The sequence below is a fragment of the Athalia rosae genome, chromosome 3 (genome assembly GCF_917208135.1).
Source record: "Athalia rosae chromosome 3, iyAthRosa1.1, whole genome shotgun sequence".
In the NCBI taxonomy this organism is placed as follows: domain Eukaryota; kingdom Metazoa; phylum Arthropoda; class Insecta; order Hymenoptera; family Athaliidae; genus Athalia; species Athalia rosae.
The window spans coordinates 2,531,795-2,559,022 of NC_064028.1; the positions used below are offsets into that span (position 1 = coordinate 2,531,795).

Here is a 27,228-nt window from a genome sequence, read left to right on the forward strand (position 1 = left end):
AAATCCTGAGGAGGTATTCCGAGACCAGGTGCCTCATCCTGTGTATGCATTCGATCCTGTGTGTAGAATCTCTTTTGAAATTTTTCATTTTTGTATCAGGAGAACAGGATACCCGAGGAGGTATTCCAAATCCAAAAATAAAAATTTTCGCCGAAAATAAAAATTTGTATCAGGAGAACAGAAATCCTGAGGAGGTATTCCGAGACCAGGTGCCTCATCCTGTGTATGCATTCGATCCTGTGTGTAGAATCTCTTTCGAAATTTTTCATTTTTGTATCAGGAGAACAGGAAACCCGAGGAGGTATTCCAAATCCGAAAATAAAAATTTTCGCCGAAAATAAAATTTTGTATCAGGAGAACAGGAATCCTGAGGAGGTATTCCGAGACCGGGTGCCTCATCCTGTGTGTGCATTCGATCCTGTGTATAGAATCTCTTTCAAAATTTTTTTTTTTTTTTTTTTGGTATCAGGAGAACAGAAAAACCGAGGAGGTATTTGGGAACTAGATGTCTGATCTTGTGGAGAAAATTTTCGCTAAAAATTTATTTTTGTATCAGGAGAACAGGATAGGCGAGGAGGTGTTTTCAGTCAGAGCGTGATGATGAGCAAGCATGTGATAATGCCTAATGGTAATATCATGTGCGGAATCACGTCTGTATGGATATGTAGCTAACTACGAATGTTAGTGAATGATGCGAGCAGAGATGTAATCAATAATAATTGAACAATCGATGTTTTGATAGTATATGTTTATTGATAAATAAATTAGAAGAAATCATATATTGGGACATCATAATATACGTACATTATGGGTAGGTTCATCTCCAAATATGTATAAATTAATTCCTATGACTATTGCTTTACAATGTTATGAGCAATGCTTTCATTTTGCTTGACATAAAATTATTAATTGGATTGTTCGCAATAATACCCGATGTATTTAAATAAATATAATCACGAGTACATCGTTAGTTTGTCTGGAATGATGCGAGCCCAGAATAAAGGCTCTTGGAGTTCACCGGCAGCATTTGGTACGAGTCCTGTTTGATCCACGTCTTCTAAGGGTAGAATAAGAATTCCTTGGTTTGCCTGAGCCAATGAATAGTTGCACAGAGCTGTACTAAGGGCTCCGAGATGCAGGTAACCTGAAAATGGTATCGGAGTGCAAAGAATGAAATCAGTGAGAGGAAAAACAAGATTCTCATCTCTCGACTCACAAGTGAATGTTTTTCCAGCTCACCTGTGGGGCTCCAAGCAAGCCAGATTCGAACTTGTGGCTTTCTGTACGACCTTTTGGAGAATATTTCGAGATTCAAGGAGGAGAGTAGAGTACGCTGCACTTTGCACATGTCAAGCGTTAGAAATTGCATGAATTCTCTCAACTTTCTCTGATCTAGGGGATTACCTGCAAACGTCATTCGCGCGTGGAACCACAGACATCAGGGTGAACGACAGGGACCATCAACTGAAGTTAGGCCATCCCAGATTTATTCCTGATTTTTTTCTGATTTTCTCTAATTTTTTCTAATTCTTTCTAATTTTTTTTGATTTTTTCTGATTTTTTCTAATTTTTTCTGAATTTTTCCGATTTTTTAATTAATTATTCAAATTTTTCACCCATTTCTGTGGGCGCCGCCATTTTCTCTAAGCTCCGCCCACCGCGAGTACAGCTAGCGCCATGTGGCGGATTTTTGGTGAACTAACCCCCCAAAAAACGCGAAGGTTTTGACCCTTCTTCGAGTGAAGCCGGAAAAGTATTGACCACTATTTCTCTCGGCTCCGCCCACTGCGAGTACAGCTAGCGCCATGTGGCGGATTTTTGGTGAACTAACCCCTAGAAAAACGCGAAAGTTTTGACCCTTCTTCGAGTGAAGCCGGAAAATTATTGACCACTATTTCTCTCGGCTCCGCCCGCCGCGAGTACAGCTAGCGCCATGTGGCGGATTTTTGGTGAACTAACCCCTAGAAAAACGCGAAAGTTTTGACCCTCCTTTGAGTGAAGCCGGAAAAGTATTGACCACTTGGCGGGCAAAAAGCAAAAGTTTTGACCCTTCTTCAACTGAAACCGGAAAACTATTGACCACGTAATACGTCTCTTTCACGCATCACATTGCCTGACGTCAAGGGGCAAGAAACCTGGGATTTTAGTTCACGAAAATTCCGCCACATGGCGCTAGCTGTACTCGCGGTGGGCGGAGCTTAGAGAAAATGGCGGCGCCCACAAAAATTGAATAATTAATTAAAAAATTGAATAATTAATCAAAAAATCGGAAAAAATCAGAAAAAATTAGAAAAAATCAAAAACAATCAGAAAAAAATTAGGAATAATTCTGGGACGGTGTAACTTCAGTTGCATATCGTAAAACGCTTTCAGGAACAGAGGAAGATGCGTCAATTGAAAAATCAAATGAAAAAAACGAAAAAACAAGGAAAAATTAGGGAACGATACTGGTATAATGCAGCTGGGTTACATTTCTTGGCACTCCGATGATTCTTCTCGTTTACCTTGACGTGTGTGGCTCTACGCGCAACTGACGTTTGCAGGATACCCCCCAGATCAGGGAAAATTGAGAGAATTCATTTATAATCTCTCATCGAGATTAATTGTAGCGTCAAAGTGCAGCGTCGCGGCCTGAAAAGTTGAGTTTTATAGCAAATAAATAATAGTAAATGCCACTGTGGTCAGAATGTATTATTCATTACTCATCTCTGTACGACACATAGCTTCGTTTTTAAAATTCAAAATAATACCACGTGACTACATTTAACGCTAAAAATCTGCGTCAAGCGTCAGCATTAAATTGCACCTGAAGTATATTTTTTGATTTACGTATCCGTACCGACATAATTCGAATAGATTAACGACTTATAATGCATCATCCTAGTCAACGATTAGATTGTTCAGATTTTTGTCACCATCAAGATCGGTCCAAATAATATTTCAACTTCTGCTCGCACCCAGAATTAGAAGGCGCATGTCCTATCTGCTTGGTTAGAAAAAGTTCAAGTTCAAAGGAAGTTCAAAAGTGATAAAACCGTCGATATTTTTTTGAGTACTTCGTTTCTTCTCGACTAACAAGGATGGAATACCCAGCTACTCAAATGTTTGTCAACGATGACGAGAACGAGGAGAGTGAGGAAGAGAACGATACGAGGTCACTTTCACACTCTGAAAACAACAAGGTTAGTTAGATGCAAGCTAAGTGTGAACTATCTCATAGTTAAACCCCTGCCAGTAACATCATCTGTTATTTTCTAGAGCAATAGATCATCTTTTCTGAATTGTACCTATCTTTCAGATTGGAGAACTCATCATTGATTCAGTCAGTCACCCTGTTCATCGAGGTGTCAACAAAGTTGGTCGAATCGACACCTGCAGTATTCTCATTGATCATAATGTAATTGCTTATATTATAGACATACTATAGAGTCTAGGTTACTTAAATGACTATGAATTCTGTCATTCATGAAACAAACTCGTTATCCGAGAACAGTCCGATTTAAGATTTTCATTTCAACATGATCCGGCAATCTTCCAATCGTTCAATTTTGCACAGTACATTACGTGTCGCCAGTACATGTATTAGGATACACTTGGATAAGTAAAACATAAAATGAATACTCATATCTCACTTACTTTTATTTTAAATATTTGTTCTCTTTTGTCAGACTATATCAAAGGAGCATGCGGAAATTGAGGCAGGTACAGGGTTGAAATCGATTTTCATCTGTGACCTGGGATCACTGAACAAAACCAGACTCAACGACGTAAGCAGTTTGTTCATAATGATTGATAATGGAGTTACGTTCTAATTTGATAACCTTTCATTTTCAAACACCTGACTCCAATAGGCAGTTTTGCGCCCACGTAGATTGTATCAACTGCAAGATGGAGATGCACTCAGGTTTGGTTCCGTCCATGCGGTTTTCAAATCGGAGGAAAAAAAAGAAGAAAACACCAACGAACTCGAATGCTCTTCGGTCTGTGACAATTTTGTTGTTCCAGAAACTCCTGCAGCAGAAAGAATCGTTCAAAGTACGATTATTCCTGCCACTCCAGATCCCTCGTTCGTAAGTCTATGAATAAAAATGTAATGCATATAAGTTATTGTATTTGTAATACCAAAATGAATGATTTCTTTCAGTATAAATCAGCATCTGACACGAGCGATTCTATAATCGCAAGTACACAGGAGGCAGTAGGTCGCAGCAACAAGTCTCCACAATTTTTTTCACCCAAGAAATCAACTCGTAAACCGGATCAGATTCCCATGGATTTGGATGAGAGTGGCCAACAGGATATCTCAGGTTTGGAAACACAGACGAATTTTTCCATGGAAGAATCCGATGAAGATAATATATTCGAAATGATAACACAGCAAAGTAACATCAACGAAGACGAAACGCAAAAGTTTGACGTGATCTATAACAGCGCAGTTAGGAACACGACCTTGGAACCACAGCCAGACTCCATCAATGATATGGAAACTCAGAAGTTGACCGTTGAAAGCACTGCAACTCTGGTTCAACCCTCTACCACAAACGATATCAAGTCTAAGATTACCTCCTTTGAAAAAGTTACTGCAGTTGGATGCAATCCGGTAAACTCTGTTCATCACCAGGAAACGCAAAAATTTAAACCTACAATCGCTCAGGATGACGATGACTCTGAAACAGACGAGGAAGGGATGTTTGATGACAGCGGGGGTGGAATAGCCAATATGTTTGACGCACCGACGCAGCTCCTTGAGGTGCCCAGGAAGGCAAGCAAGGTGAGCAAAGTGATTGAGGAATCTGATGACGATGAAGAGCGTCAGGAGGCAGAAGTCAGTACGAAAACTCTGGGGCAAAGTGTCGAGGAATCGGTTTTACCTCAGCCAAAAGGGGCCTGCATAGAGGGCCAGGGTGCGGTTTTAACAGCGCCGCTTAATGACAGTATAGAGAGTAAGTTAAACAACATGTTCGATGATGTAAATGAAAGCTACGATGAAGAACCGACGCAAATGTTGACGCAGCACCTCGAGAGGATTCTAGATAATACTCAAATAGAGAAGAAGGAAGCGGGAATCGAGGAGACCGCGGAAGGAGGTAAAGAATCAGAAAATGACGATTCAGGACGCGACACGCCAGAATTTGTAATGCCACGCATACTCAGTAGCCAGGAACTGTTCGCGGATCTGCCGGCGGTCCATATACTAGGAACTTCATCCGCGAGAGAAAAAAGAGAAGGGGTTAATTCTCCCCCCTCTTTCCCGGTATCAAAAAAATTCAATACTACGCCTAAATCGAAGAGGACGAGGAAGTTTGCATCCGGTAACCCCGAGGATTTGGTTCAGAATCAGCTCAAGCCAATAGCCGAAGAGGATGAACCGTTGACGCCGGTTAAACGTGCGAAGATTGTTAAGGAGCAAATAAAGTCAAGGAGAGTGGAGAAAAAAGCGCGGAAAATCGTCAAGGGAGAAATCCCATTGAGTGAGTCAGAAATGAGAGTTGAAGAAATTCCGAACGGTACAGAGTCCAATCAAGATACTCTGAGAGTAACTGAGAAAGCGGGGCAAAGTGCACGAGGAATTAGTGAGGAGCAAACGGCATCCGGTAAACGGAAGACGAGGACCGAAAAAATTCCAGGCAGTACAAAGGTCAGTCAAAATACTTCAAGGGTCACGAAGAAAGAAAAACCAAAAACATTAAAAGCTGGCGATGGCGAGCCCGCAACAGTTAAAGGCAATAACAAGACGACGTCAAAAGTCACCGACGAAGAGCAGCTGGTATCCGTCGATCAGAATAGAGTTCAGAAAAGATTGCCACCAAAGAAACGTGGCGTTCCGACGATACCGAAGTCTCTACCGACCACGATTGCGACAAATTTAACACTGGTCGCAACAGCAGCAACAGTTGCGGTGGCTCTGCCGACACAAGGTATAACGACGACACGCGTATCTACCCAATCGAAATTACAAAACGAGGTGGTCAGTTCGTCTCCAACGAATCGTCGATCGCCTTCGCGAGCCATGATAATAACGGACAGCTCAGAACCTGAGTCACCAACGCCGAGTTTATCATGTAACGGAAACGGATCCGAATCACGCTCGAAGAAAAGCCCCAGACTCGACACGATTCGCGCTTCTTCCCGTCGCAAAAGCCAAACCAATACCAAACCGACATCTATAGCCACAAGCACTCCGCGTAGATCGCGAAAAATACCTTTGGAATTTCTTCCCGCTGATAGCGACGGAGGCCTGGCTGTATCGCCTGCAAAAAAAGCGAGGTCTTCAGTTCCCGATGCAGTCCCAACTACCGAAACCTCTCCAAAATCAGCCAAAGTTCCTTCCCCGCCAAACGCGTCCATACCCCTCCTGCCGAAAGGGAGAAGGACGAGATCCAAAAAAACGTCATCAAGGAATACCCCCGACCGGTTGAACCTTATTGCTGCGATGGAGGCGAATGCGAAATCAGATTCGCCGGTTCAATCGAGCCTGGAATCTCAAGAAATTCAGGCAATTTTTAACAGAGTAGAGAAACCCTCTAACATACAGAAAGAGGTGGGGATTTGCCGAAGTGACATAGCTGGAAATGACCGTGGTGAGGAGACAAATGACCCTATAATGCCCTCGAGAAATTTCACAGGGTTTGCAAAGCCCGCCGACAAACCAGAGAAAAGAAAACGCGGTCGACCACGTCGGGCCGACGTAATTGCGGACGATGATCGTGAGGAAAAAATTTCCTCTGTTGATAATAAAAAATCTGATGACAAAACCGAGGCAAAAACTCCGCGGGGCAAGAGAGCCGTTAAAGTATCGCCGAAGAATATTTCGCCAGTTCGCGACAAGAGAAGTCCGTCTACTCGGAATGCGGAAAAAGAAAATATTGTCGAAAAAGCTACGCCTGCGAAGAGGGCAAAGAGAAATGTGAACCGGGTAAAACGACAGGAAGAGGAAGAGGTTCAACCTTCTTCGCTAACCTCGCCGCTGCGAAGAGGAAGAAGTTCCATATCCACCCAAATCGCGTCATCGGTTAAAACAACGAAGCATAAAGTTCTTTTCACTGGTGTAAACGACGCCCGACTGATCGCCATCGTTCAGAGTTTAGGTAATTACACGAATCGAATTATTATATTAACGACATTCGTAACGAACTATCGGAGCGACGAATGCAACGAAAATATGTTCATGAGGTCGAACGGCAGAGGTAACTAGTATAGAGAATAGGTATGTATAATATAAAATTGGGAAGAGAGGGGGTGCGGAGGAATTGACCTCAGGGCCGCGAGGCATGCAGCATAATAAATAAGCTTTGACGCAAATCGTTCTAGCCGTTGCCGAGTAACGAGTTATTCGTGTTTGAAAATCATAACACGTGTTTAAAATAATACACCATAAAAAAAAAAAGATTATTATAAAAATTCAGGTGGTACGGTAACGGAAAAACCAACCGACTGCACGGTCTTGGTAACGGACAAAGTACGCAGGACTTACAAATTCCTATGCGCGATGGCCATGGCCGTTCCAATCGTACCGGTCGGTTGGCTAACGGAGAGCGAGAGCATCGGCCACTTCCTGGACACCGCGGATCACGTTCTTCAAGACCCCGTTGAGGAGGCCAAGTTCAAATTCAACCTTCGCAGGAGTCTGGAAAACGCCGCGAACCACAAACTATTGGAGGGATACACGGTGGTTTTAACGCCGAACACTTCGCCTCCGCCGAATGCCGAAATGAAGGGTGAGTATCGTGAAAGTCGATTATTGCTTCTTTTTTTTTTTTCTTCTACAAAAAACAGAAAACACCTGCATTGAATTATTTTTATCAGGCATGATTCAGGCGTGTGGAGGGAGGGCGTTGGCCCGTCCACCGCCAAATTGGCCAGAACAATCGTTGATCATTTCCAGGCAAGAGGACATAAAAAATGCGAAAAAATTTTTATCCAAAGCCCCGTCTTCCGTACACGTACTTTCCGTCGAATTTATTCTAACAGGAATATTGAGGCACGAACTCAACTTTGAGGAGCATAAATTAAATGTAATTTAGTTGTACGTTTTTTGTCAGTTAAATTTTTGTTTGTTTTTTTTTCTTTTCTATTTTTTACGTCGTTGTCTCTACTGGGTAGTAGAAAAAAATCATGTATGTCTACGATGCGTTATAAATTTTGTACTAATCATGTACCGCGATTAAAAAATTCCATGAAAAATAAATATTTTTATTTGTATTTTACGTACGTTTATAATCTTTTTACCTGCGGCCGATTCGTCACTGCATTCTTAGATACGGTTACTCCGAATAATCTTCGAAATTCTACCTGTAGTTCTCGAACATAGAGAATCGGAGAGAAGAATTACCGTGAGCGCCGGGCCTGAAAAGTTTCCTCTACAAATTCCTCGTTTGAAAAAGCCGTCAGACCTGTGTCTGCGAGTAGTCAGACGGTAAGCCGAAAGATAGTACAGGGGCTCTAAAAGATAAAATAATATCGTCTGCGAGTAAATTTTTCAAAAAGTATGAAAAGTATATTTGTAAAAATTGTCATTGACGGCCGTCACTATCCGGAAGCATCACAGCTGAATCCGAAAACCCTGAGAATACGTCTGGCGCCTCATTCTCCGCTTCGATAACCTCCGTCGTCGACCGTCTCCTCTTCGTTGAGGAAATGAACTCGAACGGCGATACCTGTGCAAGTGAATTCTAGAATCATTCGGATCTCATGAAGGATGAATAGACGACGATTATTTCTCTCACCGTTTTGCAGTTGTATCCTCGAAAGTCTCTGTGCTGATAAAAGGCTACTCTTTGGAGTCCAAAGATGCTTTTCAGCCTCGAACTCGGCTCCGGTTCTAGAAGTCTTTTGATCAGATCCCTCGCTGCATTTGAGAGAGGCGCGTAAGTCGATAAAGAAGAAGCGCCGGAGGTCCCAGCAGGTTCTCCGTTCTCCGAAGAAGATTCTGGATACTGTAACAGACGATAGAGTGATCGTTCTTCACATTTGGCACAGATCTTTTCAGAATCTCCTCGCAAACGTTAAAAACGAAGAAAGGGGGAGACGACGACATTGCGAGGGCAATTTTTAATATACAGTTATGAATATAATAATGATTTTTTCAAATCAAACCGTTCCTGTTTCTAAAGATAAATTCCGAAAGTATCTCGTCGTTTGTCGTAAAATTATTTTACCTGTATCTAGCATAGGCGGTAATACTAGCGTCTCTCTGGAAGGGCTAGTTAGTGGAAGGAGGTAGAGGGTATGAAAAGATGTTCCGTAGGCGAGCGGTATGTGTTCGAATATAATTATCTCCCCGAGGACTCGAGAGCGCATGTTTTCCCCCGGTTCCCTCTTGGGCTCTCGGAGCCGGCGAAGACTCTCCGAGACCTAAACGAGTATTTCTACACTTAGGTATATTATACCGTTCGCGATTTGAGCCGCTGCTATGTAGCATGCATCGCATCGGTTGGGCTCGCAGCACAAATACCACCTGCATTTTCAGACCAACACGCACCCGCGCAAAATAATCTATATCGTACAGGTACGAGTGTACGTATACCTTAAACGCCGTGGCACGCTATTTATAGAAAACCGGGGATGGCAACAGATACGCTATATCCGTGCAGCGCACCGGATCCCTTCAGGTTTTCTATACACGCGGTGTTTCCAACAGCCTCCTCCTCCCCCCCCCCCCCCCCCCCCCCCCCGGTACGAAGTCGGTAGCAGGATGAATCTAGTAGGCAAACTGAGGCACTCTGACGCGTGCTTCGCAGGTGGATGATCGGGCAGTGCCCTCCTACTGATTTCCTCCACCTCGATAACGCCGTGGAATACGCCACTTGTTGTGGTCACGAATTTATTATTTCCCATTCCGGAATTCCAATTTCCACACCACGTCGTACAGCGGGGCGAAATAGAATTTTATCTATCCAATCGAGTCTCCGATACGCTGTTCAAAATTTCTCGTCCGACTTTGGAAGATGAGCTCTTGAAATCAGTTCCTTTTCATTTATTTTTCAAGCCATTTTCCAAAGAGTAATTATTCGAATTGAGATCGCCCCGGTCTTCGAAAGAGCGTAACCTCTACGAGTTCCTCCGCAGAGCTCCGCGGATAGAGAGAAAACCCCGAGTAAGGAAATCTAGAAGCATCTTTCAACAGGTATATATGAGGGACCGTAGAGACACACGGGAGAGGCAAAGCCCAAGAGAGTTGCAGGCCGGGGCAATTACCTAGCTTCACCTTCACGGAACGTTTTGTAGAGGATGAGAAACGCGAAGAATCCGTTGCACATAGGGATACTCTACTCGGACCGTAGTCTACAGGTTTCTGTTCCTCGAATCTACTGGCACGATATATTCACGGGAGTGCATATTCCTATTCGGTTTCTTTCTCTCTTCCTTTCTTTCCTCCTTCTCGTTCGTTATTCTATTCATTTATTTATTTATTTTCTTTTCTTATCATCATTGGAGTGACGATGATATCGCGGAAGTTGAGGGGGCGTCTGTTGGGCCCGGATCCGAGTAATTTCAAAGGGGTCCGCGGGATCGCAACGACGATTTATTTGAGGAAAGAGGGAGCGGGCGGAGGGGACGGAGGGGGAACGGAGGCGCAAAGACTTTCGGCAGCGCGCGTGAGACGACAGAGTTCTCAGTGGGATACGCGATTATTCAATTGAATCCAATATACGAAACCGACCATTGAGAAATTGCAGATGGGAACTTTCTTTTGGCGTTCGAAGGGGATCACGACGCACGTTTAACGGGGACCGGGAGCAACGGAGGTGGAATTATTCGGCACTTACCGTATCCATACACGCATGCTTACGTTTCACCATAGCCGACCGGCGAACGCGTTATCGGCTAAACGATACGACGACGACGACGACGACGTTATTTCGAATATTTTTTTATGTCTCATTCGCGGGGAAATTTAATTAATTCTTCACCTCGCTTACGCATATTTCGCGATCTAACGCTGAATATCCTCTGAATACCGGCGCAACAATTACCAAATTGTATGATATAATATGATTGGGCATAAGACCAGGCGTAAAAAGAGGATAATATCGACGGTCTTGTACGGTCAATGTTTTAATACCTACGAAAATTGCAACGTCCAGAACGGCCGGCATCGCTCGTTTATACACTTGGACTTTACCGGGTTCGTGACAACCTTGCATAAAAATTTTGATAGCCGAATTAAATTCTCTATACATTGGGGCATGCTAACACGCGAGGTTATTTCGTCATTAAATTCATTCTCAGGTTATTGCGCAGTATACGGTAAGGAATACATATGTACACATATTATACTATAGATACATTATTCCGCAGTTATCCTCTTTATTCGTATGTATATACTTTTTTTTTCTTTTTTTTTTACTTCAAATTTTTTTTTTGCGTCAACGCGCGTTTTTTGCCGTTTTATTGCCACCGCCGTTGATTGATGGTTTAATTTTTTTGTTCGATTCGATCGATTTACACCGATTCTCTGCGTCGCACGTTCAAGCATCTCGGGGCGATTATTATTTTAGCAATGACAGGAGACGGGGGGCGGAGGGGGGAATTCGCCCCGGAAGAAGTTACCGCGACGGCACGCTTCTCGCCCACGCCCGCGGGGCCGTGCGTCATAATTATTGTTACCGTATATACACACGACTCGCGTATGTGGTACATGCAGCGAGTATGTAAAAGCAAACGGTCAACAAGTACCGTCCGCGTCCTTCTTCGCGCGCATATCATTTTATACATAATATTATCCACGATTCGCTTACGGATTGTCCGTTAAAATCAGCGGGACGCCCTCGTCTTTTTTTACTCGCGATATCTCTCGAACGCGGTGTCTCTCCTCCATATACTACGCGATTTGAATTCATTGACAAACATTTTTCCGGTCGTAGCTCAGCGAAACGTGTATGGATATATGCGTACACGTATCGTCGACACACCTGTACACACATGTATACAAATGTATACACTACTAGTACGGTAAACGTGAGTGAGATGATGCGACCACTTATAAAATCTCTCACCTCTCGATCTTACGTTCGTAGGCTTTTGATTAAGTATTGCAAAACACGGATTAACGGCGCCGTGAATCTTCATCGTAATATCATCGATCGCTCGTTATTTCCCGCCGCGCGTATAGACCACCTCCCCTCGTACAGGTATCGGGCAGTCGTATCGGTCGTCTAGATAAATAAATAAATAAATAAATGAATACCGAAAGAAATAGTTTCGCAAAAGGTATAGTGAGAGAGATACCAGAGGCAGTACGATATCGAATTCCGAGATCTCTAAATTTCAATTCGCAATCTAAATTACGATGTTTTATAACATATCCGAACGCGCGAATGGGAAAAACATCGCTATAATGTGTGTGACTTTTTATACGAATAGAGAATGAGTTTATAACCGGGAATCCGTGGACCCCGGGGCGTAGCTAGGGTAGCACGCCGGCAGCTAGCGTGGTTTCATCTCTGGATGAGGTCGTTCGAGGACGAGGACGAAGATAGCAACGCGGGGAATAGCCGTGATTATCTTAACGATCCCTCGCGGAGCGCAAAACCTGGCCGGCAACCCGTTCCGCAGGATCTCTGGAAGCCGTCTTTCCCTCCCCCCCTACCCCCTACCCCCTTCTACTCCTCCTCTTCTCCCCAAGGGGTCCGTTCGCAAAAGGATAAGAAGTGGAGAACACCATAGCGGCAGGATGGACGGATGCTGAAAATAGCATCGGAAAGAACTCCCTTTTCCCCCGTACCCCCTGTACACGTATATCTGTATCCTCCGCGTATATCTCTCTACCTACCCCCCCGTTTTCCTCGGCTAATCGTAAGTCAGGCGGCGCGTCTCGACGAGCATCAACCGATGATGCTGCTGGCTGCTGGCCGGCTGTTCATTTTGTTCATGGTAGCGCGCAGCGTGCAGTAGAGACGGTAGGTTCGCTTTTAAAATCCAAAGAAACCAGCATCGAGCCGATAACCCGAGCTAAGCCAAGAGTTGTGTTGTGTTGTTTTCGCTCGACATCAACAGTTTCTCAATGCTTAGCCAAGTCCTGCCCGGTTCGCCGAGCTACACACCGTCGTATATCCTCTTCTCGTCTCCTAGCCGGTCCGAAGTCTTCGTCCCTTCCCCTTCACCCTTCACTCTACCCTCCGTATCTCGCGTGCCTCGCGGAGACGCGGAGCGCATCTCTCTGCGGAATAAATAAATAAAGAGAGAGAAAAAATAAAGAAAAAAAATAAATAAATAAATATAAAAAGGACGATAAAGCAATCCGCGCGCGGTGCCCACCAACGAGACAAAGACGAAAGGACGTTTTTCTCATCCTTGTAACGTATCTCGTTTCTCGCTCACTCGACCAATCTCGCACACGACGATATCTCGTGTACGTGCACGCGAGAAACCTATACGGTATACCCCAGTCGTCTCGACGACGACAACCTATGCGCACCGCTGCCTATGTCTCTCTACGTATATTGTATTCTATTCTCGCGAGACGGATAATCGCTACTTGGTATCTCGGAGAGCGCGCGGAAACGCAACTTGCAAAGAGCAAACATCGACTGCCGGCCGTACGGCTGGGAGAGCCGTGTGGCGAATAATTGCGATATTGAAACGCTTCGGGGCATCCGAAAAATCCGAGACAATGTCAACGATTGGCAAAAAAATTGGCAACGATTTACTTTGTCAGTCGGCTATCTCGACCGTCTCCGTCCGACCATCGGAGCCGGCGGGGTTCACGACCAATGACCAAGCCGCGAAGGTAGGTATACGGCCACGCGATACAATATCCAGTCGAAGCGAGAACACGCCGATAGTAACGCGAATGCGAATGCGAATGCGAATGCGAATGGGAATGGGAATGGGAATGGGAATGGCAATGGCAAATGGGAATGAGTATTTCGCGCTTCTGACTAACGGGGATAGTTCGCGCATAAGAACTAGACGGTTAGCTAGACGCGAACTAACGTTAGTGTCACCGGTTCGCCGGAGTGCAACCGCGGTGCAGAGGCCTCGGTTGAACTTTTTTTTCAAAAACTATACACTCCATAGGAGGGCGACGACCAGCTTCGCTGGCTTCATAGACCTTGGGCTCCTTGCGAGATGATGATCAAGATGATGATGATGATGACGGTGATATTATGACTAGATTTGCGCCGTAATACCCATTATAATCTCGGAGGCACGATGTATATTGCATCAATACGATTACCTCAGTCCATTCCGTCCCCTTGACGCTCTCGAGCGAGACTAAAACAACCCGCCGTCCATAATAACCCGCCGTCCCTTAATATCGTCGCACGCTTTTACCACGTTTCCATACATGCGCGGTGGTAAAATTCACACGTACAATGAACGGTCGCACGAAAATAACAAAATAAATAAATAAATAAATAAATAAATAAGGATAAAAATACCTCACGAGAAATAACAAACAATGATAATGATAAATACGAACACCCACGGAATGCCGCTACCTGCAGGTGCAACTCGTTGCAGTAGGTCACCAAAAGGACTGAGTTCACCGCACGGTCAATAATTTATACTATCTATTCTCGCTGCAACACCTTCAAGGTTCGGCGACAGGCCAGACCTTCGATATCGTTATTTTTCCGCAGATTATACCGCGACGCGTCACCACACCATTCATTCGTCGCGGGGTGGCCGGTCTGCGAAATTTATCGAGAGTAAGGAGAGAAAATTGAGGCACGCGATTAGCCGATGATCTCGACGACGGAAGATAAACGTGCAATAGAAATAACCCCGTGAGAACGTATACGCTCGAGGCTTCCGGCACCCCGTTACCAGTTTCTACGTGGACACGTTACGCAGGTACGCGTTTCCGGACCCAGGTCAAGGTATATGGCGGCGGCGGCGGCGGCGGCGGCATGGCATGGCACGCGGTTCGAAAACGTTGAAAATGCACAATGCGAACGGACCGATGCATCCCGCGTGTCGGACAAAGAGAGTACGAGAAACAAAGTAACGCGAATGATGCAGGAGAACGCGTCTTCGAAACGTAAACACGATTACAATAGAAGGTGTACATGTATATACCTGGTAGTTTACCGTACGTGGTTATCCTCCGATCGTTTATCACTTATCTCTACCCCTCTTACTATCTTTTTTTTTCATATCGGCCGCATATTTGGACGACCGAAGAAGCGGAGGGTCGCCCTTGCCTCGCCGTTGTTATTGTTGGTCGTACCACCGTTGTTGCCGTTGTAACGCGGTCGGGCACTCGAAGAACACGCCGATGATACGGCGACGTCGACGGCGATGGTGTTGGTGATGTTCACGTTCGGTTGGAAGCCGATCTCGGCAGTGGGGGGTCATCTGCAGAGGGCCCCGCACGGTATATAAACGGGGCCCCGCCGGCTCAGCCCTCATTCACCGAGTCTTTGAGAAAGCGCGTGCCATCCCGATCCGCAGGAGCCGTGTAACCAGATCCATATCGTGAATACAAATTTTGAAACGTCCAAAGGGATTTCGTATAACCGAGAGGATCGATTTTAACGGACAAAGAGAAATTCGACGCGGAGATTATAAGAGATCATCTGTTAACGTCAATTGAGACAACGTGAGTAACTCGTCGCATCCTCCGTGATCTTGTTAGATTTTAATTTCTTCTTTCTCCTCGTCATCTGTTTGTTTGTTTTTTAATTTTTGAATTTTGAATTTTGAATTTTTTTTTTTTTGTTTCAATTTTTAATTCTCTTCTCAATAAACTACTCTTGTGCGAATACAGAGTAGAGATGAAAATTTGAAAAAAAAAAAAAAAAAAAAAAAAAAAAAAAAAACGACAAAGTTCATTCGATTCGGCGTTTGAGTTAAAGTCCTAGTTTATCCGTTGTACGTACATACGTAGTTTGTACTTCTTTAACAATCTTGATGAAATAATGGTTCTGCCAAACGGACTTCTTTCTACCGTAGAGGCGCATCGTATTTCAGTGGCAACAGTTTCCTTCCTCTCGTATTGTCCGACATCAATTAGAAGAGATACGAATTTGTCGGGACTTCCTTCGCGGACGAACGAGCGTTACCACCTCGATATCAAAGCTCCTATCACGTAGCAAAACGGACAATTGACCGTATCATTAATCGGATTGATTCTCCCAGCTTACGGGCCTTGGGGGCTCCGGACCGACCGCGGACGTATAGATAGATAGATAAATTGTATAATGGGCTTGCACGCGATCTTACAAGCAAATTATCTTTTAACTGTTGTTATTTCGTTTGCCGTTTCGAACGGATATGTAAAAGACTGTGTGCGTACATGTACGATGTACTCGGCTTACTATATTTGTAAGCGCGTGGTACTCCACCACCCCCGCAGTTTACACGCGTACCAGTTTCATTTGCAACTACCAATGTTACCCGGCACCCGTGTACGCGTACGAGATACACCTATCAGCGCATCCTGTAATTACGACTTCTCGGTAGCTGATGTCGCCCAGTTTCATTGCTCGTTGAAATCACCCGATACTCCGTCGGGTTGAATGGCACGAGGTTCGCGACGCTCGTCTAGGAATAATTACGGTTTTTTCATTTCACAACTTTTCGTTAATTCCTTCTCATTTTTTTTTTTTTTTTCTTCTTTTCTCTACTCAGCCGAGAACCGTCTACCATTATGAAAGGGGTACCGACAACAGCAGCGATGCTGATGCTCGCCGTTACGATTTTTGGAGTCGCCCGAGGACTTCCTCTGGCGGCGCCATCCCCCGAAGACGCACATCCCGTTATACCGTTGGGACAGGGACCGGCTAGCCCTGAAACATCGGCGGATACGGCGACTCTGATAAACGCCGACGAGAGCAAAGACCCCAAGAAGTTGGACGACGGTGTCGCGGATGTCACGCAAAAGGCCACCTACACGGCTGAGAAGATACCAGAAATCGCCGTCGCCAGTCCCGAGGAGATCCCTAAGGAACGAACCGTCATCGGCTCGGACCCCATCGTACAAGCGGAGGCTGAACCGAAGATAGAAGATCAACCGCAGGCACGGAAGGACGAGAACAAGGTGAGCGACGACATCGTCATTCCAGCGTCGGCGGAAATCTCACAACCGGAAGAGCCGAAGGAGAGCATCGCGGTGAAAGAGATAACTCTGATAAAGGAGGAACCAGCCCCGGTCGCGAGGTCTGAGGAATCGGTTAATGTAAATGAGGTGGGTTTTCGATATTCAATATGGAAAAAATAGAACGGATCAGACGAATAGGACTCAGAACTGTATGTCGTTATGTACTTTACAGAAGGAACCTGCGCCGGTGAATGCTGAAGAAGAAAAGCTCAAGATAGATGAGGTCAAGGACGCGAAGGCTATAGCCGAAGTTGCACATGAAGTAGAGCAGACGGAGAAAGAGGCATTGAAGGAGCGAACAATCATTGCCGACGTGATACCCGAACAAGCGGAGCACCACTCAGCGAATATTCAGGAGCCTGTTTCGATTGCAGAGCACATAAATCGCGATGGCAAACTCAGCGAGGAAAACAAAGAACCGAAAGAGCTGGAGGAAGTAGCCGTCACTAGTTCGCAAACGGAGGCAAAAACAGCAGATGAGGCAGTTGCCCCGGCTGCCAAAGATAATGAAAGTAAACCGGAGGATATCTCTCTCAAGGTAATTCAGTTTTCAGAAACAAAGGAACAAGCCGAGACATCGCCGATTGCAAGCTCCAAAATTGAGGAATCTAAGGTAGCAGGACAAGAAAATCCCGTGGCAGGTTTGGCCAGTGAAACTGCAGAGAGGTCAAGGACGGTAAGTGAGTCAGGGGTGGAAGCAAAAGCGGAGGAGGCGATCGAAGAGTTGAGCGCAACAAAGGGAGAAGAAACTGCGAAGGAAATCGCGCTCCCCGCAGAAGCGACCGAGGTGAAGGAGAAGGAAGAAGAAATTGAAAAAGAGGAAGAGAAATTGATCAAGGAAGAGGTTGCCGAGGTCGCTAAGGATCCGACCGTGCATGAGACGCTGCCGGAGGCAGTGAAGCTGGAGGGTGAGAAGCCAATAGTTGCGCCGGAAACGTCAAAAGAATCAAGTGAAGAATCAAGTGAAGAGACAAGCGAGGAAGAGAAGAGCAACGCGGACAAAACTGGTGTTACAAAGTCCGAAGAAGATTGGAGTCAGGAGAAGAGTCAGGAGAAGAGCGAGCAGGGTTCGAAGAAGATCTCTTAAAAGGGACAGTTGTTCGCGAGTGATAGAATTATGCCAGAGGAACAGGATAGGTTGCGAAAAAAGGAGAGGAACATAACAGAGAAGATATGTTACGCAAAAGTATATGAAAGAAAGCAGGGAAGAGAATAGAATAATAATAGAATAGAATAATGGATTATATTATTATATCATCCTAGAACGAGTGATAGAGAGTGAGAGTCAGTGTGACAGTGAGAGTGAGAGGTAGATAAAGGGAGAGGAAGGGAGGGCACCGTGCTTCCGCAAAACGCGTGTTCCTCGATTGCCACCGCTATGGCACTACAAGCTGCCAGAATCAAAGATTCGATTAAATTCCCTAATGCATCATTAAACTTGAAGTAGGTGTTACCTATATCGGCTGCACCTAGATACCTGCCCCAGTTGACCGTTACTTACCACTTCACCTGCACTCTAAACAACTAGAGTGTAGACGTCATAACATCATTTATTCTACTATTATACCATCATTACCAGCATTTATCTTTGGTGTCATTTATACATCGTAGTATAGTCATGGCATAGGACTGCACCGAGGAGCCTTTCGATTATTTGAACCACTTCTCTATTACTAGCATTGATCTTATCATTACAATTATTTGCTCGCCTTTCCGGTACACGCGTTTAGCGCCCATTATGATTATTATTTTATTATTATTATCACTATTAATATTATTATTATTAATAAAATTATTATTATCATTATCATTATTGTTATTATTATTAGTATTAGTACTACGAATACGAGTGTTAAAATGTACTACGTATACGCTGTATGACTGCATGCATCGTCTACTCGATAAAGAATCTTTCAGTTGACTATATCAACAAGAATCAGCAATTTCAATTTTTTCGCTCACGCCTGACAAGGGTTGCGGTTTCCGGTTCCCAACTGTACCCCCCCCCCCCCCATCATATACTTGCTTAAAAAATAAATTCAAACCCCAAAAGCCCGTCGGTTCATTTTATTCCTCCCTCTAATGCACATAAGATGATCTCACCACCAGTAGTTATGTATGTTAATATATAATCCAGACCAAACTCACCTCAGTTGTTAGTAGAAAGAACATCAGGATCCCAAGGGAGAACCAGTCAACTGCGTGGCCATACGGCTCTCTCCGTAAGATCTCTGGTGCTGCAAAAGAAAGGATTGACTAAGTGACCGTACTTTTGGAGTACGTAGTACTTAAACACGCAACTAATAATGTTGCTCACTATTACAAATGGAACCTACCGATGTATCGTGGTGTTCCGCAAAGTGTTGAAGTTTTATGTCCATGGGGTAACCACTTGGCAAAACCAAAGTCTATCAGTTGGGCGTGACCCTCATTGTCTAAGAGAACATTAGATGCTTTTATATCTCTGTGAATGACACCGGCATTGTGGAGGAAATCTATAAACCAGATCAAAATATCTTGTGATCATGTATCTTGCATGTACACGGATAATGAGATGGAGTAAATATAATATGCCTACACACCTATTGCCAAAGCAACTTCAGCAACTAGAATTCTGACTGCATCCTCCGGCAGACTCCCATAATCTTGAACCAAGGTATATAATTCACCTCCAGGAACGTAGTCACTACCTGTAATTAGAATAATGAGAATCTAAATAAATAAATAAATAATCATTACAAACAGATCTCTTACCTACGTAGAGTTTTCTTCTATCCTGCCAGTGGCGAGATGAGTTGACAACGAAAGGATGATGCCCAACAACCTGCTGTATGCGAACCTAGAGTAATAAATTTGAAAAAAAAATAGCATCTCAAGAAAAGCAAACACAAATCCACAGTGAAGAAGAATGCCTACTTCATCTTTGACTCGTTCTATTGCGTCTTCCGCAATGATCTGTGCCTTGCTGAGGACTTTCAAGGCAAATATCTCTCCATCATTACGATTTCGGACTTTATAGACTTGTCCATAAGCACCCTTGGATATTATGTCGATAAAATCATACTCTGCCTCAGACGCAGCTTCTTTAATCTTAAATTCTGGAAGAAAGGCAGCTTCGAACTGTGGCACTGGCCATTTTGTTTTATAGAATGAATGTAGATCACAGGTTGTGCCCTGGTTTGTTCTGAAATAAAAGTGAAATTAATAAAGCATCTGCTACCTGACTACAATAAAATTAAATAAGATGATTTCAAAAGGCATAGTTACGTTCGGCGAGAGGCACGAGATCGCTGCGATGTTTCAATACGAGCAGATGCTGCTGAATTTGCCACTCCGCTTCCACCGAATATAAGATACCTGAAGCTCCTACTGCTACCGGCGTTGTCAAGGCTGGACTATCATGGCAAGTTGACTTAATCGCGATTATCAATAGATTAGGAATAAGTTAGGTTTCACCACATGAAATTAGGCTTCAACTTTAGGGGTTAAATCGAAAAGAGTTAAAGTTGCAGGTTACTACGATGCAGGTTATTTTACTAGCTGTGGCAAGAAGAGTTAGATACTTGAAGATTTAAAAGCTTCAAATGATACGTTTTCATATTGTGGCACTTAGGTTAGAAAACTGTTTATTTACTAACGTGGCTCGCATAGGGAGTCTGCCTCTCCTGTCTGTCCTTCGGTGTAAATTTTTGCCTTTTGGTGTTACAATTGCCCATCCGCCTCTGTGGTGGGTTTGAGATGGATTATTACGTATACATTCACATAGAACCACAATTCTGACTGATTATATTATTGCGATGTTATCGACGATGTTGAAAGATCATATTCATACGCTATACGGATATGACGTCAGACCGGAAATGACATAAACAACGAATATCCGCGGTCCATGCAGAATCCATCCACTCTTCACGGCCGCAGCAATAGTCGAAAGCGAGGAAACTCTTTTTTCGGAACGAGCGATGATTATTTGTGTACAAAATGTATAACTGCTCACACATGATACCAAAATTATTCTTAAAACATGAACTCCATGTTGACGACGGGCTATCGGACCGTACGCCTGTACCTTATACTTATGTTATTTAAACGAATAATACTGATACGAATATACATTTTTACAGGTTGCGTACATCTAACAAACATGAAATAAGATTAATTTTCTGGCATGCGCTCGCTCCTTTTCCGTGGTTTTATTCCGTAAAGCGGATAACACCTGATCGCGGCACACAAGTTGTGTGGTGAACTACTTCCCAATGCATTCTCTGACAATCTTCATTGCAATAGTTTGTTTTAGCACACTGTCCACATGATACAGTGCTTTCCTTTCTACAGATGCAGCATGGAAACTTTATCTTCTCTTTTTCATTTAGGGTTTCAAACTGCTGGTGTGATATAGATTTAACTTCAGCAATGTTCGGTAGTTGTAGGGGCAATTTGTTAGCGTTGAGATCATAGCCACTCTTCACCTTGCAATGCCCTTGTGGGTCTGTACTACTGTCACATATCAAATCTATGGTGCCCGCTTGATCAGGCTCATCGATAGTTAGATCGATTTCGCAGATAACTTTTTGTCGAGGTTCTTCATTCCGTGGCAAAGATTTCATCCCTGTGAGTGAAACCTGCTCCTCACAATTTGTAAAATCATCAATGTTTGCTGCAGTTATAAGGAAATCCAGTTCTGATTTAGAAAAAGGTTCAGAACCTGCCGGTGTTCGGTTCTCCAAACCTAACATGATGAATTGTAGTACGCGAGATCGGGTACCCAATTTTTGATAAAGATACATGAACTCCTCTAGAAATTTTAGAACGTGTGACTCAAACTCGTGCGCTGCTGTCAGAAGCTCTTTCTTCCGATTCTTTCTTACCGCTAGTTGATTGGCTGCCTGTTGACGTTCAATAAGTCTGCGACGACCAAGTAAAGTCAGATAGATAACATCCGTTGCCTCCAAGAGTCGGCTGCTCACATGGGATATTCCCCATCCAGTGAGCAACTTTGATAATTGGCATGTTGTCATTGCCAAAAGAGAGTTTGTAGCTTCTGCATCTTTGCAAGTCTTCGAATTAGGACTGAGTTCATCGGTACGTTCGATATCTTTTTCAGAGATTGATTCCATTGAACTGGTTAACACATCACTGTCATTACACCTGCCCATATCGCTATTTGTTATTTTACTCTTGCTTAAAGATTCCATGATCTTTTTAGGATCTACAGAAAAAGTTTCTGTATTCAATTCCAAAGTAGTTAAAGGCTCACAATTGATGCCCTTATCAGAGTTCTGATTAACTGCATCAGAGTTGTAAGTCTGAGACGTTAACTCTAGATCACGAGTGTTAGATTGATGATCAGTAATAGGGAAAATTTTGTCCTGAGAACTTTGAAGCAGGGCTTGATCTTGAACGTGCCCCAATTTCTTTTGGGAGATCTCAACTAAGTGAATTTTTGCAACTTCGATGTCGACTGGGTTGGGAGACTTTAGTGGAAAACACGAACTGAATGTCAACACTGGACTAATAGTGTTACATCGATCATCTGTTGTAGGAAAAATTTCATCCCCAGCACTTTGAATCAGCATTCGATTTTGGACTACTAACGATTCTTTCTCGGTGACCTCGGTTTTTGAATTTTCTTTATCCTTTATACCTTGGATAGTTCTGATATTCTTTAGTAAATTTACTCTCTTGCTTCTAGAACCAAGAATCGGAGATTTGCGATTTTCCGGGATTTCGTGAATTTTATGAATTTGAATTTCGGCAATATAGCAGGACTTGTCACTGCCGAGATCACTGCTATCTGGGTTTCGATCACTTGACTCCGTCAAGGATATCGACATATCAGAAGAATCGGACCTAGACAACTTGCCTTCTCCGAAAATTTCGAGATATTTCTGCGAAAGTTTCTCTTTTCGTTTTATCAGCCTTGTCCATCGCAAAATATTCGTATCAGGGGGTTTTCGGACACACTGTTCATCGATGGGAATCAACCGCCAAGCGATGTCACTTTGATTTTCGCTATCGAGTCGGCGATGCTTCGATGTCCATTTCTCTTTTGATCGACTTCTCCGCTGCCCACCGGGTTTATTGGATCCATGAATATGAATTTGGTCATCAGCTTTTCCTGGATGATGGGATGTATTTTCGTCTTTGTAAAAGATGCGTTCTAATTCTAAAGTCGGCCGATGTTGCCCAGAAGTAGAATCTTTGCGATGGATGTCCATCTTCGATCCAACGGACGTTTCGTCCTTCAGATGTGGTGATCTGTCGGTGGTAGTAGGGAATTCCGACAACTGTGTCGAAATTGATGAGTTGTTTTGTAAATCGGAGTTTTTCAAAATCGGACTAACTACCGTGGCATCTCTGTATGGTCGATGTTGAGATTTTTTCAAGGAGCTGCTAGGTCTGTTATACGCTAATCGACGATGGCTTTGACTTCTCTCTGTTCCGGACTCTTTGACTTTTGAATGACGAATGGGAGGTGTCTGTGAATGAATAATATTCGTAAGGACACATGCAGTACAATGTTGAAATCAACAAGATGTCCTACCTTATTCGCAGGTATTCTATTCAACCGAATAGAACAATGGGTAGAAATCTGCACGAGGCCCGCACGCACCGACGTTTCGGGGATTTCCAGCCCAACCAACTGCGCCTTAAACTATAACAGGATAATTTAGATACAGGATTACACAAAAACAGTAATTTTATAAGAATATACTTTACCAAGATATCTTTGAACAGTCCTTTGATGGTTATAGCTACTATATTACAACAAGACGAGCAAAGAATTATGTTGCGCTCGATAACGAATTGTGTATCACTATATATATAGATATATTTGTATTTAATAAAGAACATCATATTTCCACAGTCAGCGCTTTGCTTGATACTTGACCACTCTCGGCGCAGTTAGGAATCGGTCGTAATATCTTTTCATACGAAATAATATCATATGCACGTTTAGGGTGAGAGATACTGCGGATTATGGGTTTAGGAGAACTATTGAAACAACATTATTCCGACTAAAAAAAAAAAAAATGCAATAAATAATCCTAGAGTAGTTCATTACAATATCCTGAAGAAATATTGCCGATTATGAGCCGGTCGTCTGATTAAAACGGGGCACAGTTTGGACCAAAACTAACTTAACAGATCCTTCAACGTTTGGTAACTCTCGTTGCACACTTAGCTATAGCTTATTACAAACACATAAAGATTAGTGCATAACCCAACTCGTAAAAAAACAGATCAACTCACGGATTGGTTAGCCTCGGTCGGCGGTCAGAGGGGATTCAAAATGCTTTTCAGGGGGCTATGAAGATGAATTCCATTGTACACAGAAACGACAAATTAGAAACTCGAAATCAGTTTCGAATATCGTACCTTTTGCAGTAAACCTTTACGTCGTTTTCGGCCGATCTTGAGTAGCCACCGTTTGAGAGAATCGTTGTTGAATTTATGACGTTCCGACGATTTCTTCCGAGTCTTCATATCACCCCGGGTATTTGTTGACGTTAAATACGGCCGAAATAGCCTCACCGCAACGGAAATCTGCTATTGTCAATTCTTGACGATTTTAAATGTTGCGTTACCAGCGTAACTATGATCGATAATTCGGGATATCCATGATCACTCTAATATACATGTAATAAAAGTAAAAGTCACCTGAGTTACCGAGATTTGTAAATATAAATGTAGTTAAGTGTTCACGTTGATAGCTACACTGCAATAACATTCGTCATCATAGTCTAAAATCTGATCGACTCGCATCTCTGATCAGTCAAAACAAAGAAATTGGTTATACACGATGTGTAAACAAAAAGAAAAAATACCGAGAAATCTCATGGGCAATGGTTTCACCACGGTTTCACATGGCTCTTCACACGTGTGGTCATCAGTGGCAGCATTCATCCCTGTTTAATCTTCAAATCCTTCGTGTACGGTCGGCAGAATTCGAGCAAGTTCGATTAGATCGGCAATATTTCTGGTAACTTCTGCAGCAAGGTTTTACTTTGCCTTCCAATGACCACCGACTTCGAGGGTTCTGTCGTAGTTGGAGATAACATAAATTTTATCCATTCGCCGGCAATGCCCCATGCAACTATCTATTCTTTAAGCTCTCTTGCTTCGAACTCTAGGGATCAGTATGCCAGTACTTCTGTAGAAGAGATAACGATGCGTATTTTAATGTGCTATCTGCTTCGCATAATTGTCGACGCATGAATAATATGAATGAACATTTTGCGGGAGCACTGTATTTGCAGCAACTATTGTCACTTCTCAAAGATTTTAATCACACTCGGTCAAGAGGTGGCGTACTTTCAATTATTTGTTCTAGGGACGCTCAGTTCTTTGTTCCATCTTAACCCCACATTAAATCACGAGAAAAATATCCGAGGGAAGCAAATCTGAAGCAAAATTGGGAACGCCGTTTGTCAAATGCCAGAGAAAAAACCCCACAATTACACTGGCCAGGGAAAAAATAATCCTCTGTTACCGGAAAGAGTGATCTACGGATGGTCGCAGACGAACATTTTGGCTCACTAGACTTGCAGTTTCTACGTCGACGAAGTGAAAAGGAGCTATTATGTCCGAGGAAGAAAGTCCCTTGAAATATCTGTTGGGTAATTTCAGCAATACCGAATTAAAAAACAATTTTAATTAAACATTACGTCCCCCCTCTGATTTATATCAATCACCCCAGCGGGTGGATTCGGGGGAATATGCACGGTGATAACCGGACACCCTTTGGACACGGTGAAAGTCCGACTCCAAACAATGCCAGGCGAATATTTGGGAACTTTGGATGCGGTGAAAAAAATTGTAATCAGAGAAGGTCCCATGGGATTGTATAAAGTGAAAGGCGCAGCTAATTCTCTCGACCCCGTATTAAATTATCCCTTTTGTAGTCGAATATCCCGAATTGTTTTCAGGGAGTCACTGCGCCATTAGTGGCGATCACCCCGATATTTGCAGTTAGCTTTTTCGGTTTTGGACTGGGCAAGAGGCTCGTGGCCAGACCTGGGCAACAGAAATTAACGGATTCACAGCAATTTTTAGCTGGAGCTTTTAGCGGCATGTGCACATCTTTCGTGATGGCACCGGGAGAGCGGATAAAATGCCTACTTCAGATGCAGACTGGAAATGAAAAAAAATATTCAGGTTTCTTAGACTGCGGAGTTAAGCTTTGGAAAGAGGGAGGTATTCGGAATATTTACGTTGGCACTTGTGCGACGCTTTTACGTGACGTTCCTGCCGCAGGAATGTATTTTTACACCTATGAGGTCCTTACGCGGACACTTCAGAGCATGTACGGGTCCGAAGTGGGTTGAGCCTTTGTTCAAAGTTTCGACTCAGTCCATCAAATGATGATAAAATAACGAAAATTATAATTCCAGAACGCGATGTGGATTTCTCTCGTAGCTGGGGGTGCTGCAGGAATAGCTAACTGGTCGGTTGGAATGCCAGCCGATGTAATAAAATCTCGTCTTCAGACTGCTCCGGAAGGAACATTTCCGAAAGGGGTGAGGTCTGCCCTACCCATTGTCATACAAGAAGAAGGTTTCATGGCATTATACCGTGGGGTCGTACCAGTAATGTTGCGTGCTTTTCCTGCGAACGCTGCCTGTTTTTTGGGTCTCGAATTCGCCATGAAATTTCTCAAAGCATACGCACCTTGGCTATGATTCTCGGTGTTCCATGAACAACCTGTATATTTATTACAATCATGTGCTATGAAACACACGTAAAAAAAAAAAAACTGTGGCCAAGTTCACAAAAAAAGAATACGTACAATTTCAACCGAAATCCTGGAATCCCCATTACGAGTTTTTCCCCAAAAGAGTTGAGGGTGATCGCAGGAGCGGCGTGGTAATGCAGGAGGTGGTAGAAAATATTTATCGTGACTGCTTTTACATGAACGCGAAAGCGATCTACAAAGGAATAAAGTTTTATATTGTTGAATATACCTGCATGTTCATCCCTCTTCGGGGACTCCCCTTGTTAATGCGTCGCCTCCAGGCTTATTTTTTATCACTGCTTCCTGTGCCGTTGCTGCCAAGCTAGGGGCCAAACGCCGACTGTGCGGAAAAAGGCGTCAAGTGCTACATGACTCGATTATTTTATTTCACCACCAGATGACGACAGCTCTCAACGATGTATAAGGGTTTGTTACCCCGTGA

The 27,228-nt window shown here is 43.6% G+C and overlaps 6 protein-coding genes and 1 long non-coding RNA gene across 12 annotated transcripts; 3 read left to right on the top strand and 4 right to left on the bottom strand.

Moving 5' to 3' along the window:
• Positions 1 to 739: 739 nt before the first annotated feature.
• Positions 740 to 1,569, bottom strand: LOC125500408 (probable glutamate--tRNA ligase, mitochondrial). Its single transcript, XM_048653362.1, has 2 exons — positions 1,240 to 1,569; positions 740 to 1,144 (listed from the first exon to the last, which is right to left on the bottom strand). The coding sequence occupies exons 1-2, from the start codon at positions 1,415 to 1,417 to the stop codon at positions 954 to 956; spliced, it is 369 nt and encodes a 122-aa protein (XP_048509319.1). The 5' UTR covers positions 1,418 to 1,569; the 3' UTR covers positions 740 to 953.
• A 939-nt stretch (positions 1,570 to 2,508) lies between these two features.
• LOC105686487 (mediator of DNA damage checkpoint protein 1) lies at positions 2,509 to 8,169 on the top strand. The gene is made up of 7 exons (XM_012401365.3): positions 2,509 to 3,182; positions 3,299 to 3,397; positions 3,669 to 3,767; positions 3,852 to 4,070; positions 4,145 to 7,088; positions 7,407 to 7,718; positions 7,807 to 8,169. The coding sequence occupies exons 1-7, from the start codon at positions 3,081 to 3,083 to the stop codon at positions 8,022 to 8,024; spliced, it is 3,993 nt and encodes a 1,330-aa protein (XP_012256788.2). The 5' UTR covers positions 2,509 to 3,080; the 3' UTR covers positions 8,025 to 8,169.
• On the bottom strand, positions 3,624 to 7,612 carry LOC125500215. Its single transcript, XR_007277455.1, has 2 exons — positions 7,475 to 7,612; positions 3,624 to 4,011 (listed from the first exon to the last, which is right to left on the bottom strand). It is a non-coding gene; the product is annotated as an uncharacterized LOC125500215 (long non-coding RNA).
• Positions 8,170 to 8,212: 43 nt separating the features above from the next.
• On the bottom strand, positions 8,213 to 20,922 carry LOC105686154 (serine/threonine-protein kinase S6KL). The gene is made up of 9 exons (XM_012400777.3): positions 20,689 to 20,922; positions 20,318 to 20,445; positions 19,967 to 20,234; positions 19,805 to 19,889; positions 19,633 to 19,740; positions 19,387 to 19,545; positions 19,199 to 19,287; positions 8,727 to 8,936; positions 8,213 to 8,657 (listed from the first exon to the last, which is right to left on the bottom strand). Exons 1-9 carry the CDS (start codon positions 20,764 to 20,766, stop codon positions 8,514 to 8,516), a joined length of 1,269 nt encoding a protein of 422 aa, XP_012256200.2. The 5' UTR covers positions 20,767 to 20,922; the 3' UTR covers positions 8,213 to 8,513.
• On the top strand, positions 15,368 to 18,857 carry LOC105686489 (protein bangles and beads). The gene is made up of 3 exons (XM_012401370.3): positions 15,368 to 15,550; positions 16,582 to 17,137; positions 17,223 to 18,857. The coding sequence occupies exons 2-3, from the start codon at positions 16,601 to 16,603 to the stop codon at positions 18,135 to 18,137; spliced, it is 1,452 nt and encodes a 483-aa protein (XP_012256793.2). The 5' UTR covers positions 15,368 to 15,550; positions 16,582 to 16,600; the 3' UTR covers positions 18,138 to 18,857.
• LOC105686488 lies at positions 20,318 to 27,195 on the bottom strand. 6 transcript variants are annotated; one of them, XM_048652053.1, is made up of 5 exons: positions 27,016 to 27,163; positions 24,880 to 25,205; positions 23,771 to 24,681; positions 23,595 to 23,705; positions 20,318 to 23,529 (listed from the first exon to the last, which is right to left on the bottom strand). In XM_048652053.1, the coding sequence occupies exons 3-5, from the start codon at positions 23,906 to 23,908 to the stop codon at positions 21,244 to 21,246; spliced, it is 2,535 nt and encodes an 844-aa protein (XP_048508010.1). In that variant the 5' UTR covers positions 23,909 to 24,681; positions 24,880 to 25,205; positions 27,016 to 27,163; the 3' UTR covers positions 20,318 to 21,243. The 6 variants fall into 6 exon arrangements, with proteins under 6 accessions (XP_048508010.1, XP_048508011.1, XP_048508014.1 ...); XM_048652054.1 differs by adding an exon at positions 26,639 to 26,755 and having other exon boundaries at positions 23,771 to 25,205; positions 26,841 to 27,163; XM_048652057.1 differs by having other exon boundaries at positions 23,771 to 25,091; positions 27,016 to 27,195.
• Positions 25,635 to 26,403, top strand: LOC105686155 (mitochondrial carnitine/acylcarnitine carrier protein-like). Its single transcript, XM_048651837.1, has 3 exons — positions 25,635 to 25,671; positions 25,752 to 25,933; positions 25,981 to 26,403. Exons 1-3 carry the CDS (start codon positions 25,635 to 25,637, stop codon positions 26,377 to 26,379), a joined length of 618 nt encoding a protein of 205 aa, XP_048507794.1. The 3' UTR covers positions 26,380 to 26,403.
• Positions 27,196 to 27,228: the final 33 nt, after the last annotated feature.